At 44.6% G+C, this 20,664-nt stretch overlaps 1 protein-coding gene across 1 annotated transcript in view; it reads right to left on the reverse strand.

The window, feature by feature from the left end:
* The window catches only part of Fbn2 (fibrillin 2), a 215,755-nt gene that overhangs the window by 52,268 nt on the left and 142,823 nt on the right, over positions 1-20,664 (reverse strand). Inside the window, exons 22-34 of the mRNA XM_055622919.1 lie at positions 20,242-20,292; positions 19,664-19,789; positions 17,287-17,514; positions 16,660-16,785; positions 11,220-11,348; positions 10,278-10,403; positions 8,448-8,573; positions 7,583-7,705; positions 7,310-7,435; positions 6,413-6,538; positions 4,252-4,374; positions 1,933-2,055; positions 267-392 (exon numbers count right to left, since the gene is read on the reverse strand). Coding sequence (XP_055478894.1) covers positions 267-392; positions 1,933-2,055; positions 4,252-4,374; positions 6,413-6,538; positions 7,310-7,435; positions 7,583-7,705; positions 8,448-8,573; positions 10,278-10,403; positions 11,220-11,348; positions 16,660-16,785; positions 17,287-17,514; positions 19,664-19,789; positions 20,242-20,292 — 1,659 coding nt within the window. The remainder of the gene's footprint in view (positions 1-266; positions 393-1,932; positions 2,056-4,251; positions 4,375-6,412; positions 6,539-7,309; positions 7,436-7,582; positions 7,706-8,447; positions 8,574-10,277; positions 10,404-11,219; positions 11,349-16,659; positions 16,786-17,286; positions 17,515-19,663; positions 19,790-20,241; positions 20,293-20,664) is intronic.

Here is a 20,664-nt window from a genome sequence, read left to right on the forward strand (position 1 = left end):
GCAGGAGAAGGAGAAGAAGCAACAGCTGCCACTACCACCAAACTTCCAACTATTGGCTCTTGGCCAGAAAAATTTCATAAGAGATGAAAGCTGGCCTTCCTCATTATTCATTCCACAAAAGAACTCATGCTTAAACGAGCGGCTTTTATGTGTGCAGCATGTGCCGTGTATTCTGCTTCCAGGCGGGGCGCGTTCCAGCCCCACTCGTGGTTTCGTTTGCAGCAGCTGATCCAACTGGAAAATGAATTGGATGCCTGACGACCCACCTTGGCAGGACCTGCTGTCTGAGGCTGGGGTGAAGCCCATCTCACACTCGCAGCGGTAAGCTCCCGGGACGTTCAGGCACTGGCCATTTTCACAGAGGTTTATATTTTCCGCACACTCGTCAACGTCTGCAGAGGAAAAAGACATCTCCGTTGAGCTCCAGATTTCACCACACATTTTCTTCCCAAAGAAGCCAGTTTTTCTTTTTTCTTTTTCCTTTTTTTCAGTGGCTGGAGTTGTTCATTAATATGAAGCAACATTTAACTCCATTCACTGGAGTTAGGGTGCCTGGCCTGAGACCCGAGCTCCTCAAGTTACACCTGAGCTCTCAGCTACACTATCGATTGGTGGGTTCTCTCAGCTCTCCTTCATACCCATTGAAAAGTCAGTATTAAAGCAATGTTCGTAGATACGACCAAGAGCTCTGGAATTATGTTCATTTGTTTGAAAACAGGGCAATGCATTTTCCCATTCCCCTGGCTGAAGCAAAAGGAAAATTAGAGACACCATTTATAAAGTTTCCTTCCTGTCACTAATGTCCCATCAAAATGACACAGGCGAACGCTTTTCATAGACCTTCAAGATGGTTCACTTACGTCTATGGGGCAGCAAAGGGAAGAAGGGCAGAAATCAGTGCTTACTGAGCTTGGTAGGGTGGCAGTTACCTGGAGAGCGGTTTTCATTGAGTTCACCAGGAAAATCGGGGCTCCCCGCACCCACTTTAGACAGCAACCAGAAGAGCTACAAGGGGCCCACTGAGCCCCATTCTTACTGCAGAGTGTTTGCCACCAAAACTATTATTTCTCTGACACTACAGCACACACAAGTCCAGGGAATACGAAGTAGCCAATACTTTAAAGACAGGGTGTACCGAATATACACGCTTTCTTAAAGGGGGCACCTGCAACTGATGAGCGTGCCCTCTGTGCGAATAATTACAGATTCAGTCTTAGGAGATTAAAGTGTGAATGGACATCAGCTGAGAGACATCCAGCTTGGAAAGTGGAAAGTTTCTTGCCTGAGTCTTAAATATGTGTACAATGAGAGAACATTTCACCCTTGAGGGGCAGGAGCCAAATAGCAGCCAGTACATACTGACTCTTACTTGGTGGTTGCCTAAGTCATTTGCTCTTATTAATCCATTTAATCCTTTCAAAAATGGGAGAAAAGCTAGAGGAGGATAAGCGGCTTTGATGACACATCTTTTCAGGAGACTACTCAACTGCTCATCCCATCTACCAGAGAGGAAGTTCCCCCACTTATCGACAAAAGAATGCTGCTGTGGCCACCGTCCCTATTTTAAAATGAGAAACACTGAAGCCACAGGGGCTACTCATGTGCTTAGATTTACACCAGAGTAAGCAAGGACATGCTGTGAACTCGGGTGTCCTACAGAAAGCCTGCATTTTCCTGATCAGTTTCTTTATAAACGAGTAAGAGATAATGATAGTCACTACAGCACATTACTTTAAAACGTCCACCTGTGCCCTGGAATCCTCTTCAGGCTTCTGTGTTTAACGGGTGAAAGAGGTGTGTGCTCATTCGTAGGTCAAGTATAAGCACAGAGGCAGTCACGCTAGTCTCCTCCATAGTTTTCTTACAACAGGGAGAGCGTGTCTGGTTGTTTGGAGTTGGACACATGTGAGCTCACCCAGGCTTGTCACTCACCTGAGCAAGTGAAGCCATCTCCCGTGAAACCCTCCGCGCAGGCGCATCGGTATGAGCCTGGGGTGTTGACACACTGAGCGTTGATGCTGCACTGGTGGGTTCCATTGGAACATTCATCCAGATCTGTGTGGGGAGCGGGCACACAGGAAGATCAGAGGTGAGGGTGGCGCAGTCTAATGCAATGGAAGGTTTTGGCTTGTGGACACTATAAGCCACACCAAAAACTTGGACACTGGGGCCCCAGCTACTGATTCCAAGCACTGCGTGGAGTATTTACAAAGACACTTGAGGAAAACTGGAGGCAGAGCTCACTCTGACCTCCACCTATCGCGGCTCTTACTACTGGGTCCCTTATCACTGTAAGAGAATCTACTTAAGATACCACTGGTCTTCACAACAGAGAATTAGCATACAGTTGTAAATGTATTTTATAAGAAGGGAGGAGAGATATGGTTCTTGATCTCATGGAACTAACAGTCTGTGAGAAAAGATGGATGTCAAATACAGAAAAGATAAAATTATGTACCTTTCTATCCACAATGAAGAAGGTTACAGATACAACCTAATTGGGATTACAGGGAACAAGAAAGGCCCATTGAAGGAGTAATTTTTCAACAACTCCAGACCTCCCCACATCCCCTTCCCAAGTATGAGGAGGCATGACCTTACTGAGTAGAAGGAGAAAAGGGTTTTCCTCATAGAGAAGAACACAGAGAGGGCCACCAAAGAGGAAAAGCATGGAATGTGGCATTAACAGCAGTTGGAGAGGCAAAGCACAGTTGCAGGGGCTAATGCAGTGAAAGCTGAAGCTAAAAAAAATGCTGCAGTGACTTGGAAACCATGGAAGCTGTGGTTTCTCCTAAATTTAAAGAGTTAAGTGTCAATTGTTGAGAAAAGGCTTAAGTTTCTTTTGCTGTCTGAAGAATAAGTTGTAGGAGGATTAGGGGGTGAAAATGGGGGGTGGTGAAGGGAGGGCAAAAGGGAAAGGGGAGAAGGAAGATGGGGAGGAGGGAATGGGGGATTGAGAGGGAAGGGGACAGGAGGAGGAGGGTGAAGGAAGCTGAGGTGGGTGAGGAGGAGAAGGGTCAGAGCAGGGGGGAGGAGACAGCTATGGGAAGGAAGTGACTGAGCAGGGATGAAGAGGGAAAGGTGCCTCAACCCTACAAAATCTCATTCTGGGGCCAAGCAGTCTTGGGATAGCTGGCCAGACTGACAGATGGACATGAAGCACATAAGATGGAAACTAAAAGAAAAGCAGCAGGCACATGGGACAAGAAGAATGGGAGTGACCACTGGCCTATAAAGTCAGAAGACTGATGTTAGCAGGAGTGGCTGTCCTGGAAAGGGGCTTCCATTAGACTCATAGAAGCTGACATAGGGTGTGACACAGCCAAAATCATTTTGAAACTATGATAATACATACTCTGTAGCTGGCTTTAAACATTTGACAAGAATGAAACCTTCGGCTGGATAGGCAAGCTTCACTCAAATTAATTTACATTATTGGTAAGTGATATTAAGGGTTTTTTTTTTTTTGTTTGTTTGTTTAATCCTTACTGTGGGCCCATAAGCATTTCCTGAGACGTCATCATGGGGAGGTCAGCTCATATGGCTTGTCTTTTCTTTCTATTTAAAATTGACCAGGGTAAATTATTACCAGCTGGAAATATTTTTTATTGTTACATCATGAGCATATTAAACAGCTCCATGCATGACACCCAGGATATAATCCAGTACCCTGCCTCGAGGCTACACAGTACTATTGGGCTTCAGCATAAGAGTTATAGAATTCGGGGAAAAAGATTTCCCTGTTCTGTCTTTTACAAGTTAAACTTCTCAAGAAAATACTCAGCTTTGCCCGTAAAAACAATCCTATCTACTAAGAATTGTCTACTTCCTCTTATCTTAAGACCATGTGAAAAAACCCCTTTGTTTCCTCCATCTATTTCACTGGCTTTCAAATCTCACTGATTACTCTATCAGAAGACTGGGAGAACACATCAGCTATTTTTCACGTTACAGATGTTGAGATCACTGGCTGCACATCAAATATATATAAAATCTTTTTTTTAACTGAGCAACATGCATGGAAAAGCAGATGCCAAAGCATCCTGTTGTAATTTTACCATTTATATGAAAGCTAAAGGAAGCACTCAGGCGGAAATTCTTCCTACCACGAAGACAGATTCGATTTCTGAGAGAATAAATGGGAGGTGGGGAGCGCGATCTTGTTAGAATCCATGGGTTAACAACGTGTGCAGTGAGGAGCCATGAAGAGCGCCAGCCCTTCGAGGAGGGTCCCTCCGTTGGCACACTCACCAATACATTTGATGCCGTTTCCCACCCAGCCCTCTCTGCAGCTGCACTTGAAGCTCCCGGGGACATTCAGGCACGAGGCGTGCATGTCACAGTTGTGGGCGCCAATTTCGCACTCGTCCACGTCTGAGGCAACAGAGTTAAAAAAGAAAAAAAAAAAAAAAAGATAAAGCATGAGCTAATTAATTCTACTTCGAAGTATGTTTCTGAAAAGACAATTTAGGATAAACATAGGACTGTGGAGAAAACAACAAGAAAAACAACAAAAACAAAAAAAACTTATCAATACTGCTTTTGTCTTTAACTCTCTTTTATTCCAATAAGATGTAAAAAAACTTCACAATCATGACCAAACAAGCCCTTCTCTACAAGGACTTGCTAGCCACTTCCCGCTGGAACTTTCGAGAAATTGCAGCTGCTGGATGAGTGGCAGCCTCCACGTTACAAAGGCCTAGACAAAACTCCGTGGGAAGAATGTGGTAAGACACACATTCCGAGAGAGATTTTTGAGAAAAACTGTGCTGTTCCTTTTTATTATCCTTTCTATTATTCCTTTCTATTTATCATATATTTTTCATGAAGGTAAGATTGAGCCTGACTTAAGGAAAAAAAAAAAAGCCATCCTTCATTTTAAGTTATGTGACTCAGTGGTAGGACGCTTGCTTCACATCATGTATGAATACCTAAGTTCAATTCCCAGTACTACACACTCCAATCAATACTGTATTATATATATATATACTGTATGAATATATACAATACTGTATACATTTAGAGTTTTCGTAAATTATCACTTATGTGTGTACTTTTTTTCTTCTCTGGGAATATGTGAAGAATGTTCTCTGCAGATGTCGCTTGGGCGGGGATTAATGCTTACCAGCATGTGTTTACATTCGTAATTATCACACAGAAACACACATACAGCTATGTACAGTCATGTGGAGCCCAGTGACATTTTGGCCAATGGCAAACAAAGTCCATGGCAATGGTCCCATAAACTTACAATGCCTAGACATACAGCTGTGCTTGAGTAAGTGTGCTTTTTGATGTTAACATGATGATGGAGTCATCTGAGGAACACATTCCTTGCAGTGTATCTCTACTGGACAGCAAATATACAACTGTGTGAACGTGTGTACATATAACGTATACACTTGTACAAACTGTGTCTGTTCTAACAGTTCACTGACTACAAGCCACCACCGCTGGAATCATAGAGCAAGCACTACTGACTTCTGTCCCCTTTACTGGTAATGCTCACACAACAGACCTGCCCTCACCATCTACCTTTTCCTGCCCAGTCAGCTAAAGGTTTCACTGCGGCCTGAGCTCCTCACTGCTGTCCTGGGCAAAATACCATACAGGGACATTACAGGGAGCTTTCAGAGGACAGCTAGCTCAAACCTTGATCATGACATCTCTTAGTCCCTTCTGTACATGAAGGGATGAAACCAAATAGTAAAAATCAGGAGGCAGAATATAAAGTTCATGGAGTGAACAAAAATAGTGAAGAGAGAAAAAAGAGAGAGGTAAGGAGAGAGAGAATGTAAAAGGAAGAAACCATGGAGGTAAGGCAGTAAAAGTCCAAATCAAACCTAAGAATATGTTATCAGCTTAACAGTACAAATCAAATGAAAAAATGAGATGATTTAAGCCACTGTCTCTCAACCTGTGGGTGGCAACCCCTTTCACAGAGGTCACCTAAGACCATTGGAAAACGTGGATGTTTGCACACACTTCCTAACACTAGCAAAATTACAGTTATGAAGTAACAATGGAAATAATCTTCGGCTTGGGGGTCACCACAACACGAGGAACTGTATGAAAGGGTTGCAGCGTTAGGAGGGATGAGAACCCCTGCTTTGATGTTCCTGCCTTACATGGGTCCTCCATTTGGGCAGCAGTCAAGCTGAGCCAACTGAACAATGTGGCCAGATGCGCCAGAGGCAGGGCAGACTCACCACTCCTTCCTCCCTACCGGGTGGTCCGGGCAGTATGCACCTCAGGGGTGATGCATGGTGTAATTAAGACTCATCACAGTGGCGGTCTTCTCCTGGTTGACTGGGCTCTTGGATGCAGGGGTCCAAGGACGTTGAGTGTTGAAGTGATGGAAGCCTGTGAGACCTGTGGAGCTGCAGCTGAGCAGACCTGGGTTGAATCCTACCTGTGCACCCTGTGGTCCCCTTCTTCACGGAATAGCCCAGCTGGCAGTGGCAAATGAAAGAGCCCTTCGTGTTCTCGCATTCCCCAAACATGCAGATATTGGGATTCAAGTCACACTCATTCACATCTGGAAAAGGCATTTGCTGGTTACTATTGTTCATCACAGTAATTTAAAAGCCACCTTTTAAACTGAATAACCCAGTGTTTAAAATAAACTGATAAAATTTAAAAGACAGTCCACTTGAAAGACTTGTGTCGCAAGTAGAGATCTACGTGCCTAAAAGAATTCTGAAATAGTTCTTCCTTTTCAGATTTTACAGTTCTGGCAATATGGCTCAGATTTTCAAAGTAACAATCAAAGAGTCTTCTTCCCATGTTTACATGTGTTCATGCATGTATCAAACTATCATTTGTTGGAGAGGAGTGCTGTGGCATGCTGCTCTCTGGACATAACATGGTTGTCACATGAAAGAACTCATAGCACCTGTGGTAACTTGCACAAGACCTGTACAAGATCGAGAAAACTAAAATGGGGACATGCATGAGGTAGTTTATCTCCAGGTCCCAGCCACTACTGGAGAGCTATGGTCAGTAGATAGTTGCTGAGGGAGGAAGAACCATTTTTTTTTCTTTTGGGGATGAGGCCACCTGTAGAATTTCTAAACCCTGGTGGATGGCCCTACAGCCATGCACATATGGCCAGCACTGGCTGGACCCAGTGGTCAAAAACAAACAAACAAACAAACAAACAAACAACAAACGAAGTCGGGAGGGAGACATGTTTGAGGAGATACAGAAAGAGAGGGAGAAAGGTTAAGTGGGATTATATTCCAACTCTGTATAAAAGTCTCAAGAACAAAGAAAAACAAAACAGTTATCACTTGATTCCGATACCCACCGATGCATGTCTTCATGTCCATGGAAGCCATGAAGCCATCGTAACAGAGGCAGCGATACTCCCCGGGAATGTTGGTGCACTGACCACCATCACAGATATCAGGATTGTTTTCACATTCATCGATATCTGACGACACAAAGCGAGCATCCAGTGAAAGCAAGAATGTCTTTCATGGGTCCCAGATACCCTTTCTGCCCTCAGCTCTACTTGTCAAAGCCTGCAGGCACGTTTGTCAGAGAGGAACCATAGCATGCATGTTTGCCTGTTCTATACCTGCGCACGATCTTCCATCCGGCATGAGCGCGTACCCCTCGCTACAGCTGCATTCGTAGCTTCCTTCCGAATTGGTGCATTGGGTGTCGCAGCCTCCGTTCATTATCATACACTCGTCGATATCTGTGCAGACATTACACAGGCACATTAGACACCAAGCCCACACGCACACTCAGAAATGGCTAGTGTGCCTTCTTTTTAAACAGAAGGTGCTTGACTAACTTTGGATTTGTCTCCATACTGTTTGTACTGATTGAAGATTATACCATTAATCTCCTGGAATCTCTTTTACTTCCTTTTATGTAGCATTCTATTTAGTCTACTTGGTGATGAGTAACAAACTCAGAAATACAGTAACTAGCTGTGGGTGGGGCGCACGCCTATGATCTCAGAGCTCTGGGAGGCAGAAGCAGGCGGATCTTTGTGAGTTCAAGGCCAGCCTAGTCTACAAAGTGAGTTCATGATATCCAAAGCTACAAAGAGAAACCTTGTCTCAAAAAAACAAATGAAAAAGAGAGAGAGAGGAGGGACAAAGGAAGGAAGGACACAAGGAAGAGAGAGAGAGAGAGAGAGAGAGAGAGAGGAAGGAATGAAGGAAAGGAAGGAAGGAAGGAAGGAAGGAAGGAAGGAAGGAAGGAAGGAAGGAAGGAAGAAAAAAGAAAAGAAAGAAAGAAAAACAACTTTGGAGTTTGGAGCACTTTTTATGATAAGGCCAGTGAGTTTTCTGCAAAACCAATAAACCTTCTGACCCCTGCTTGCATTCATTTATAGCACAAAGGACTCCCATAGGCTTTTGGATATATTTCATGCTGGAGCTTGATGATCGGAGAGAGGGGGAATGCAGACCTGGGTGGGCCACCCATACCTGTACAGCCCTGTCGGTCTGGCGTGGCCTGGTAGCCAGGATTGCAAGAGCACTGATAGGTTCCGATCATGTTCACACATTTGCCATTTCTGCAGAGATTGTCACTCAAGGAGCACTCGTTGATATCTGTGAAAGAAAAGCAGAATCAGGCTTTAGGTCAGAGCAAAATTACAGGAGCCTTTAAGAGCAGGCTTTGCCAAAGAGGAGTCACGTGAGAAGGCAACAGGATAACCTGGGATATTTGGTGGAAAACCTGGGGCCTCTATTCACTTATTTGTGATGCCAGCTCTTTCTGGTGTGTTGGCAGCATTCCCTTCTTTGTCTGTAGTTTCCAAAATGGAACGGTAGGTTCTACTAGCCCTTGAAATGTGTATAACATAACTGAGCAATTTTAATGTTAGTTTTAATGTTAGTTACAAATTACAAAGCCATGTGCAGCTAGTCATTGCCATCACAGAGTTCTTGGATGTATATATGCCCTAAACAAAGCTTATTATTATTTACTTTAAGGGTTCATACTGCTGTGTCCACATGATCTTCAATAGCTGTTCAGGTGCTGCCTACATAACATAACTATCCTGAAAGAAGATGCCAGTGTCGGGAAACAAATATGGCAGTTAAGACCCTCATGTGTTTACTTTCATCAAGCTGTTTATGTGCCTGCATATATGGATATTTAGTCCACAACCGCTAATTTAAAAACAATCTAGCTCTTACAAGATGGACAAATACCTTAAAAAAAAAAACTCATGCAAAAATATGTGGAATAAAATAGTAAATTCTTTGAGAACACCCAGAAAGTGGGAGACCAACTGATTTCTATACGTAATATGTCTATCAGAAGGAATCTAAGTTAGACAGAGTTACACAGACAGTAACTAGATAGAACAAGAAACTATTTCAGACTCACACAATTACCTAAAAGTTTATGCTAGATAAATTTATGCTCCCATAAGTACACATATTACAAAAATTTATGCTTCCATTAAGTACACATATTACAAAGCATTTATTTGATAATAAACATTGCCCTTTTGAAGAGTAATTTTTTTCAGCCATAATGCTGACAAACTGTAAGCAACAGGAACAGGTTTTTGAATCACTATATTGCAGCATATCCAGCCACAAATTCTTCAATCACCAGTGTAAAATCACCCTTTGAACTATGATCAAAATAAAAAAAATATTCATAACTTTGAATTCATCCTTCTGAAAATGTCTGTTTAGTGTACTATTTAAGGTTCATTTCATCGACCAGCACAGGAATCTATCCAATTTATCAATAAATGTATGTGCGCTGATGTGCTGTGCTCAAACAGTTCAGGAGAAGAGTTCTCCCGAAGAAGATGCCTCCTGGCTACATTGGTGCTGGTCGGCAAGTGTACTAGAACATGGTAAAGCCTCTGTGGAGCTGCCAGGCAGTAGCTGGAGTGAGGAAATGCCCCTAGCAGACTCTTGTCATCTCTACCATCCTTACTGAATGTGGTACCGAGGAGGCATCAAGGGCGTTCCTGTGGTCACATGAGGCTGTGAGAACCAGATGAAACATGGACTCCAGTGGAGCAGGGACTGAACAGGGCACTGGTGGGTGGCAGGGCAACAACTAGAAAATGGCCTGGGCAGCTTACTCACCACCCAGGACAATGGAATCTATGACCCTGCATAGAGCTCTTTACATGGAAAGTGGCCCAAGGCCCAACCTTTTAAAAACTAGACAGGTAGAATTTGGATTTGCAGATTGAGACACAGTAGGACACATTCACTAGAGGTGACCCCTACTCAATATCCATTGTGCCCACTTGGATTTCTCTACAAAGGGGAAGAACTCACCCACACAGTCCTCTCGGGATGGCGAAAGCTCGTGTCCCAGTGGGCAGTCACACTGAAAGCTGCCCTCAGTGTTCACACAGGTGCCACCCCTACAAAGGAGAGGGTTACGTTCACATTCGTCAATGTCTGAAAAGTAAAAACGTGAGATCCATTAAAGAACTCAGAGGCAAATGTATTTACACACATAGCAAGAGAGAACGGATATTAGGAGTCAGGAGTGTGGCTCAAACATGAAGACACATCTGATCAGAGTTTGGATTAGCTTCGTTTTTTTGTCTCAATATGAAAATTATGAAACTCCTACTCACAAGACATTAAACCATTGAAATGTTTTCATTACAAAACAATGGTTCATAGGAGGTGGCCTTTACAACAATTTCTTTATATCGCCATAGACTTGGGGTTCATATGTTGTTCACTTTAATGTTTATATTTTGAATTCAACTGAAAAACATCTTAAAACTCCTTCATGATTACAGTTAGGAGCATCCAGTCTGTGGCCCTCAGCGGCATACAGCCCAAGACAGCTGTGAGTGCAGCAGCCCAGCTCTCTTTAGAGGACAACGCCCTGCTGCAATGTGAAAGGATTGAACCCCTGAGAACATCGTATGTGTTAACTCCCATAAGTCGCTCCCGTGAAATAGCGACCCAAACGTTTTTCAATCTCACAACTCTAAGACACCACTCTCAGAACACAAACTGGGGGTCACCACAATGTTATCCATCTGAAATAAACCCATCCTGGGTAGTCTCTGAGTTGCTTCTAGCCCCGGGGGTGGTGGGGGCACTGGGGGAGGGACTCTGTCTTCCCTTGACCGCTATCACCCTCAGCGCACTTTCTGTCACGGGTGCTGCCACAGCTCTGAAGAGAGTGGGGGTACAGCAGGTGAGCCCGCAGGAGGCAGGTCTCCAGGCCAGCCTGGAGGGCCTGGCTACACTTACCCATACAGTTCTTCATCATCATGAAGCCACTTTCATAGCCCTCGAAGCACTCGCATTCAAAGCTGCCTGGCGTGTTGACACAGATGCCACTGCCACAGAGGTCAGGAGAGATCCTGCACTCGTCAATGTCTGTTCCGCCGTGTCCAAGAAAGAGAAAAACACACAATGAGGGAAGAGAGGGGACCAGGCCTTCATCAGGCACATTCCTTTCTCCAACTGCCAAAACTGTCATGAGTCAACCGGCAGGTGGGGCCCGTGTGTCTTTGAATTCTGAAATGTGGCTCTTCTCCTTGTGGCTTCGATGTAATAACAGGGAATAGACTGGGCAGCTCCTGTGTGGTTCAAGGGAGGAGGCAGCGAGCTCATGGAGAAGGAAGCCACAGCAACGCTTGGAGACCATTTGTTTTGCAACCCCCACCAAGGGTGGGTGCATGTGGGCAGGGAACAGGGATGCTGGATGCTGGGCAGGACTGGCTGGCTGGCAGGACACAGACAGGCAGCCTCCAAGGCAGACACAGCACAGCCTATAAGTCAGACAGCATGCGGACGCAGCAGCACCTCAGAGTGGACCCACGAGGTGATCTGTGTCACCTTCAGATGAGACATGCTTACCCGACTTTTAAAAATAAAGAGCAATTATGCAATTCTGTTTTGCTATGTCTTCTGTATTATAGTGAGAATCATCAGTAGTATCTGCATGCAGAAAGTTTAGAGAAATCTCACCCACCTGTGACATATTTCCAGTACAGAAGTTGGATCTACATTTATGAAACATAATCCATTTCTTAAAAAGCATCACAATAAAAGAAATATTTCTGCCACAGTCTTGTTTTAAAATATTAATTTACTGGGGCAGGGTCTTGGACTGCTTGGGACAACCCTACATAGACCAGGAACTCACAGGGATCCACCTGCCTCTGCCAGTCAAATGCTGGTGTTAAAGGCACATGCCAGCACACCAGGTTCCTTGTCTCTTTTGATCAATTCAAGTTTTAAGTCTTCCTGTATAGGTCAATCAATGTAAAAGTTGAACGTTTCTTTTGGTGGGATCAGTCGTAGTTTCTGCTTTTACTTTTTTTTTTTTTTCTCCAGTTACTGGCCATACCCAAAATATCAAATTGTTTTTTCTGAAACAAAAGACCTCACTCACTGACACTATTCATCCTTCAATGTCTGGAGGCTGCTGTAGTAAGTAGTGGGAGCCCCACCTGGTAGAAGTGTGGGCTCTGTGACAAGGTACCCGATACTTTCATCTGAATTCAGGGGTTTGGAAGAACTCAATCATCTTTTTTCACTCAATTTGAGCTGAGCATTTTGAGATGCAAGACTTTCGAACTGAACCTGAAGGTTGCATGGAAATTCTAACTTTCAAGATGTGGGGATAACTAGTGAGGCAGAGACACATGCATCGATGAACGGTCACTGACTTTCCAGAAGCAGAAGGCTGCTGAGTGGTTGGCTGCAGAGGCTGACAATCAAGACAGTCAGGATGGGCCTAAGTACCCAGAATGCCACCATCTATCAAGGATGGGAGCCAAAGTAGCACTCCGGAGAGCAGGCCCTGCATCTTGCCTGGGCAACACACTGGAGCTGGCTTTGATGGCAAAGGCATGGTGCTTCAGTCCTGAGGGTCTGAGAGAGGGAGAGCTGGCTCACGACCTCACAGATTGCAGCACTTGGGAGAGTGGGCACTGCACCTTGACTGGGCAGCACAGTGGAGCTGACTCTGAATGTGTGAGTGGGGGTGAGCCGGACTTGAGAGCATGAGAGCAGGAGAGCTGACCCTGCCTCCTGCCCATGGCAGCGTTGGGTGGCCTAGCCAGAGCAGTGCTAGAGAGACCGAGCCCTGGTGGTGCAGATAAGAGTGAGGCTGCACCAGCAGCAGGCTGAACAGCTCTGCTACCACTGATGCCCAGATCCAGGGCTCTGAATTGGCCCACCCCAAAGTCTTTATCACCCGTGAAAGTTTGGGCCTTGTGAAAGGGCCAGTCCTGCTGCTCCAGAGCTGTAGGATCTCATGACCCAGGGCAACAACAGGATAACTGTGAGGAGTTCTGAGGAGCAGCCAATACTGATTGTGTCACAGAAGCCAGAGTTCTCAAACCAGACCAATGACTCATTGCAATGAATATTTGCAAGTTGCATAAATAGAAGGATATACAGTGGGGCACACAACGGCACACAACAGCTTCCACGACAAGATGTCTTCTAAGCTTTGTTGTTTATTTGTCTATGTGCATTTTATTTTGGGGAGAGGTTGCAAGGGAATGGGTATGAGGAGACAGGGAGGTCAGCAGGACTAGGGTGCAAGATGTGAAACTCACAAAGAATCAATAAAAAGTTAAGAAGAAGAATAAAAAAAAAGAATGAGAGCCAATAGCCTTGCAGGGTATTCACTCTGTGTCCTCAAACAAGGCAGTGCTCCCCATAACGATCTGTCTCCTGCAGTGGAAGATGCTTGTCTGTGACATTAAGAAACTTGTCTAATTGCACATTACAAAGAAGAGGCAAGGCTGGAGCTGGAGGAGCCACAGCTGTTTTTGTCTATCTAGGTCCACTATGGCCTGAGTCAAAAATGGCATTTTGGGGGGGGAGGGGGAGAATGCAGGTTGAAACCCCCCATTGTTGTAAAAATGAAGGATTTGGCTATGTAATTTCAATAGATGGAGAAGGCACTGGCAAGTCTGTCATGTAGCAGAGACTGATATGTAGACAGAGACCTACCTAGGAAGAAAGCTCTCTTCTTCCTGCCCTTGTGCTCTGGGATAGAAAACCAGGAAGAAAGCTCTCAGATGTCACCTATCTTTAGGTCATACCCAAGATGCTTCAGCAAATGTCAAAACTGCAGAATGAATGGATGGCTAAGAAAAGGGTATGCAGTCGAAGTCAGAAAGTGGGATAGCAGGCAGGGGGTGGAGGGAGGCGAGGGCAGGCAGAAGAGGGTGAAAGCAGGCAGAGGGGGCCAAGATCAGGCAGAGAGGGAGGAGAAGACAGGTGTGGGGGTCGTGATGGCAGGCAGAAGTGCAGCAAAGGCTGAGAAATTATCTTGAACTTGTGCAGAAGTCAATAGAGAGTGAAGAAGGGACAAGACATGGTGGAGAATAGAGTCTAGAGATTGATCTTGTAGCAGGAGTGGAGAGGAGTGGTGAGGCTTCAAACAGAGGAAGAGCCTATAGCTCTCTGAAACTGGAGGAGGGAGGAGGGTAGAAAAGGAACTTCCATTAGGACAGAGTGAGAGTGGAGACTTGGGATCAGTAATGAGGAAGGAAGGAGAGAGAGAGTTACCAGGGTACGTCGGAAATTCAGAAGTACTGAGAAGTACCAAAAGTGATGCAAATGTAGGCCTTTGCTAAGAAGCCATGAGGGCCCTACTAGGGATGAATGTTTGGATCCCAGAGAGCAGACAGTGATGATGAGGGGGATGAAGGCTGAGGGGCAGAGCAGCAAGACAAAGCAGAACTTGAGTGGTTGAGACTGACAGCTGTGAACATACAGGCATAGTCCATAGTCCATGCAGGCACAGGAAGCAGGCAAAGGAGACAGTTTAATGGGCATGATGAAGAAGGGGCAGGTGAGAGGTCAGCAGAAGAGGGGAAATTCCACATCTGTACATTCCACACACGAATGCAGCCAACTCTCTCTTCACAGAAAATCATCATGATACCAGTCAAGCATTTCTAATCAGCTACGTGTTCTCAAACAGAAACACTTCTAAGTTCATCTCTTTTTAATCTAAAGTGGTTAAGAATGCTAATTGCAGGAGTGGAAAAAAGTCAAAACATGTCTGTCACAGGCTAAAACAATTACTGGATTATTATTTAGGTTGATATAACAGGCACAGACTTAATGGCTATATTCTTTAGCACTCACATATTTGGACGATCATCTTTTACATCAATACAACAGCATTTTGTGCTGTTTTGCAGCTCTCTCTCAATATTATCTGGAGAGCTGTCTTTTAAGTTTGGTAAAAAGAAAATAGTGATAAAAAATGGGGTACAGAGCTAAACAGAGAATTCTCTGCAGAGGAATATTGAATGGCAGAGAAACACTTAAAGAAATGCCCAACCTCATTAGCCATTAGGGAAATGCAAATCAAAACGACCCTAAGATTTCACCTTACATCCATCAGAATGGCTAAGATCAAAAACTCAAGAGACAACACATGCTGGAGAGGATGTGGAGAAAGGGGAACCCTCCTTCACTGCTGGTGGGAATATAAACTTGTACAACCACTCTGGAAAGCAATCTGGCGCTTTCTCAGACAACTAGGAATAGCGCTTCCTCTAGATCCAGCTATACCACTCCTAGGCATATATCCAAAAGAGACTGAAGTAAACAGCAAGGACATTTGCTCAACCATGTTTGTAGCAGCCTTATTTGCAGTAGCCAGAAGCTGGAAACAGCCCAGATGCCCCTCAGTGGAGGAATGGATGCACAAATTGTGGTGTATCTACACAATGAAATATCACTCAGCAATAAAAAACAAGGAAATCATGAAATTTGCAGGTAAATGGTGGGATCTGGAAAAGATCATCCTGAGTGAGCTATCCCAGAAGCAGAAAGATGAACACGGTATATACTCATTCAGATAGACATATAATATAGGATAAACCTACTAAAATCTGTACACCTAAAGAAACTAATCAAGAGGGAGGACTCTTGCTAAAATGCTCAATTCCTATCCAGAAAGGCAAAGAGGCTGGACATCAGAAGAAGGAGAAAAGAAGGAACAAGTCAGGAGCCTGAAACAGAGGACCTCTGAAAAGCTCTGCCCTGCAGACTATTAATGTAGATGCTGAGACTTATGGGCAACCTTTGGGCAGAGTGCAGGGAATCTTAGGAAAGAAGTGGGAATAGTAAGATCTGGAGAGCACAGGAACTCCACAAGGAGAGCAACAAAACCAAAAAATCTGAGCACAGGGGTCTTTCCTGAGACTGATATTCCAACCAAGGACTATGCATGGAGATAACCTAAGACCCCTGCACAGATGTAGCCCATGGCAGTTCAGTATCCAAGTGGGTTCCATTGTAATAGGAACAGGGACTGTCTCTGACATGAACTGATTGGCCTGCTCTTTAATTACCTCCCCCTGTGGGGGAAGCAGCCTTACCAGGCCACAGAAGAAGACACTGCAGCCACTCCTGATGAGACCTAATTGACTAGGATCAGGAGGAAGGAAAAGAAGACCTCCCCTATCAGTGGACTTGGGGAGGGGCATGCATGCAGAGGGTGGAGGAAGGAAGGGACGGGAGGAGGGAGGGAACAACTGGGGGGGATACAAAGTGAATAAAGTATAATTAATAAAGAAAAAAAAGAAAATAGTGAGAAAAGAAAGACAGAAAGATTGTGTTCTCACTGAGATGAGCTTTTGAAGGCAGTAAACTCAGGGCAAAGGCAAGAAAGCCAGGGTTCATTAATTGAGGAAACCGGTCTTACCTGTACAGTTTCTCTCCTCCATGTCAAGGGCGAAGCCATTGTTGCAACGGCACTTGAAGCTTCCAATCGTGTTTCGGCACTTTCCATAGGTGCACATCCCGGGAAAGGCTTTGCACTCATTGATATCTGAAAGCAGAGCGAGGGCTGACTGTTGAGCTGGTCAACAGGGAGTGAAGTTCTCTGTCACCTTAACTTAAAAATCTATCGCTGTAGGCAATAATCATGCAGCCACAGACAGGAACAGCTCCCGGGATTTGCAATGACTACAGAGGCTGAGTAGGAGAAGTTTCCACCATGGAGGAGATTCTTGGCTGAGTCTTACTCCTGTAAACCTGGCTGTTGTTTATGTGGATTAGTTGGGACAGAGATCTCTCTGCTGCCGAGGAAGTAGGCAGAGCTGCCTCTCCTCCAGCTATGTCAAAAGGAAGCAGAGGGACAGCAGAAGGACACAAAGAAAATGGTCAGCACTCTGTTTCCCAGCTTTCCATCAATACTATCTTTTACATATACTTTATAATCTGGGACCTTGGGTTGACCGCAAAACCAATGTTGATAACAAAACCAGCACTCAGAGAGGGTACAGAGGGCCATGTTGGTGTGGTGGGCCAGAGAGCAGCTTGTACTTACCTTTGTAAAATGGACGACCAGTGAGGATGTCCCCTCTGTTAGCAAAGCCAGGGCCCCGGGGGCACAGGGTCTCATATTCCTTGGTGCCAGGTTTGGGGCATTCTTCACACTCTGTGCCCCAAGCTGCCCCAACTGCGCAACAGCAGGCATCCATGCGGAATTTCCCAGGAACAGGATGTATGCACTCATCCTCATCCCACCTCAGAAAGCACTGCTCCATGCGGATGTCTGCATCGAGAGCACAAGCGTAGCTGGAGCGTGAGTGGGAGCACTCCCTGAGCCTCCTCAGACCTCTGCAGTGTCCCTGAATCTATGGGCCCCCGGCTCCCCGTACTTAGGTAAAACCTTTACAACTCCTAAAGATTCTTTCTTCCTCACTGGCAGTGCTTGCTGGAGCTGACTTAACAAAGCAGTGCATGATGGCAGGCCTGGAGGCAGACTTAAAATGAGAAATCAGTCTGTCACCACCCTGAATGGACTCCATGGTAACAGCCATTTAAGGAGAGTGAAGGTGTGCTCTTGGCAGATTATTGAACTCTCACAATGAACCCTAATGACATGTCTCTTCTGTGTCCTGACCAATAATCACCACATTGCATTTTTTTCTCACCATAAAATTAATTTCAATGAGGGACTCTTATATGTCATCAGCTAAAAGTCATTTTGCAGCAGTCCTGTTAGGGTCCAGTCAGCCCTGTTAGGGTCTAGTTATAAACAGCAATGTTTATAGTGTGAGGATTCATACCTGGGACAAGCAGCTGGGAAGCCCATTTAATCGACTAAGGATCTAAAAGAGTCTTTATATCTGTGAAGAGTAATTCTGTGTCTTCATTATGAAGATTCATATCAATATCTATACCAAGAACTGAAATGGCCAGTGTACGGGCAACAAAAAATACGTAAGTGCTTTGAATGTCTTGCAAGCCAACTAAAATGGAGAAACTCCACTTGAGATGTCATCCCTGTTATCAAGCTCTACAGCAGCCTATCCCTAGTTTGTTCTCCGCATCGTCAGTCCTCTCCAAACAAAACATTCTCATATCCTCGGAAGGAATCGACGTAGGACAACTCAAGTAGTGACGGGAGCTTTCCTTAGGTACACAGCTCAAGAACCCAGTATTTTGTTTTAAAGTACTACAGAGGTTGGCTGTGCAAGAATGAGGGACCCTGGTTCGAATACCCCACAATCTTGGTAACGGTCAGCTGTGGTGGTGTGCACCTGTAACACTAGCTCGGGGGTGGGTGGGGACAGGCAGGCTCTGGGGGTTCATGGCCCAGCAAGTCTAGCCAGAAGGCAAGCTTTAGATTCAGTGAGCGATCAAGTCTCAAAAAGAAGGTAGAGAGCAACATGAGAAGACAGCAGAGGTTAACTCCTGACATTCTCTGAAGTGTTCCCATGCGTGGACAAGTGCTCAGACATGCACATATCCCCAAACAAGGAAATCAATACAATGAAAAAATGAAAAGAATTTTACTTTCTGTGTTGAGTATATGCTTTCTAAGCTATCCCGTACTTATTAGAGTCCCAACACTGATTCCTATCCAGATTTAAATACACTGTCGAAATTAACTTAAAATGGAGTCACTGCTGCAGTAAATTAAGCCCTGTGGTATCGCAGAGTTAACTGCGACTTAACTACTAGAGAAGGATATTATTGACACATTTAAACAAGATTGTCTAATGTGGCATTACCATCGTTCATGCTCTGTTTACTTTCTTAACCTCCAAACACAACAATTTCCATAAAAAATGTTCCACAAACTAAAACTTGACTATTCCATAGGTTATTGGGGAAAGTTGCCTTAAAATAAAAATTGTTGCTCAAGCATGACACGAAATTATTGAAAGCTTCTTTTCCCATTGCAAATTCAAATTCTATCAGCTATGGCATTGATAAAGACTAAGGTCAAACCACCATCAGTATATTGTTGATAACATTAGATCTTTAAAAATCAAAGCATTGAGAAAGTTTACACTTTAGATTTAGAGGAAGGAGCAGGATGATATAGCTTTGCCCCGCCTTTCCCCCTTTGTCTAGAAAGTACAGATGCAGTAAGCTAGTATGCTAACTTTTTAAATTCTAGGTTCAAAATATGCCTAGTTTTCTCCTACTAATTTAGTATGAATAAATCAACTTGTCTAAAACATCAGAAACTGAAGATTAAAGAAGTTTTTTTTAGTTGTAAAAATATATTTTAAACTATTTTAACAAAGCACGTATTTAATATCTAGGAGTGATTTTTCCCTCAAACAGTATCTCCTTTAAAGCACATTTCTCGCACGTAGGCTCTGGTATTGGACTGGCTACTGCCCAAAGAACAGGGAGCTAGCTGACGGTTAGCTTCCTGCACGTGGACAGGAAAGCACTCATCTTACCCAAGCACACGCGGCCAGTTCCATCCAATGTAAGGCCTTCAGGGCATTCACAGTGGAAGGAGCCTTTGCTATTGACACAGCGTCCATTTGGACAGACGCCAGGAAACACCTCACATTCATTAACGTCTGTGGGGAAAGGCAGTAAGCAGAAGGGGAAAGATGTTAACAAATAGGTGTAGCCTCATTTCCTGTGCAGTGCAGCCCAACCTGCAACACGCGGTGTGTCAATTATTACTTGAGTCAAAGCAAAAAATATTCCACAAGGCAGCCACCACCTTCCCTGGACACCAGCTGTGCAGCCGACCGCAGCAGCCTTGCTGTCTGTAAAAATGCAGCCCAGACAAGCTCGCTTGCCAGCTGCTCTGTGCCTTGAAGGCTGGGGACTTCCTTATGAAATTTCCTCAACTGTATAAAGAAGAGAAATGGGGACGTCAAAGCTGCTTCCTAAGAGCGCTGTGTTGACTACACTGAATTATTTTAAACTGAAATTTCAAGGGTCTTGAAAAGAGCTCCTTGGGAGCGAAGAGCAAGTTTGTGCACTTCTTGAAGGATCTGTTTCATTAGAGGATCACACCCACCTTCGCAAGTTACACCTTTGATCCTGGCAAACCCGCGCGGGCAAGCTGCATCTGTCAGAACAACAGGACAGCATTTCACTTCATGAAAAAAAGCATCCATCAGCCTCAGGCTCAAGAGAGAGTCTCAGAGAATTAAAATTGAAGTTGGGTTGCAAAGGCCAAGGCCAGTTGCCTTCAACTCAGAAGACAACTGTGCTGTCTCCATCAGTGTTGACCCAGTTTGAAATGATTTCTCCAACAGTTTCTCTCTGCTTGAATTGACAACGGGAACTAAAAAAAAAACAAGTCAAAGCCTCAAGGAGAAAGGCTCTCATGTCCTACTGGGACACATTCAGACCAGGACATAGGGTTTGAGCTCATTCCCTTTCCACATCTGAGATACTTAGAAGGTCTTTTCACAGTTAAAGGGGGAAAAAAAAATCA

Source organism: Psammomys obesus, unplaced genomic scaffold (assembly GCF_907164565.1).
Source record: "Psammomys obesus unplaced genomic scaffold, mPsaObe1.curated_primary_1811, whole genome shotgun sequence".
Taxonomy (NCBI): Eukaryota; Metazoa; Chordata; class Mammalia; order Rodentia; family Muridae; genus Psammomys; species Psammomys obesus.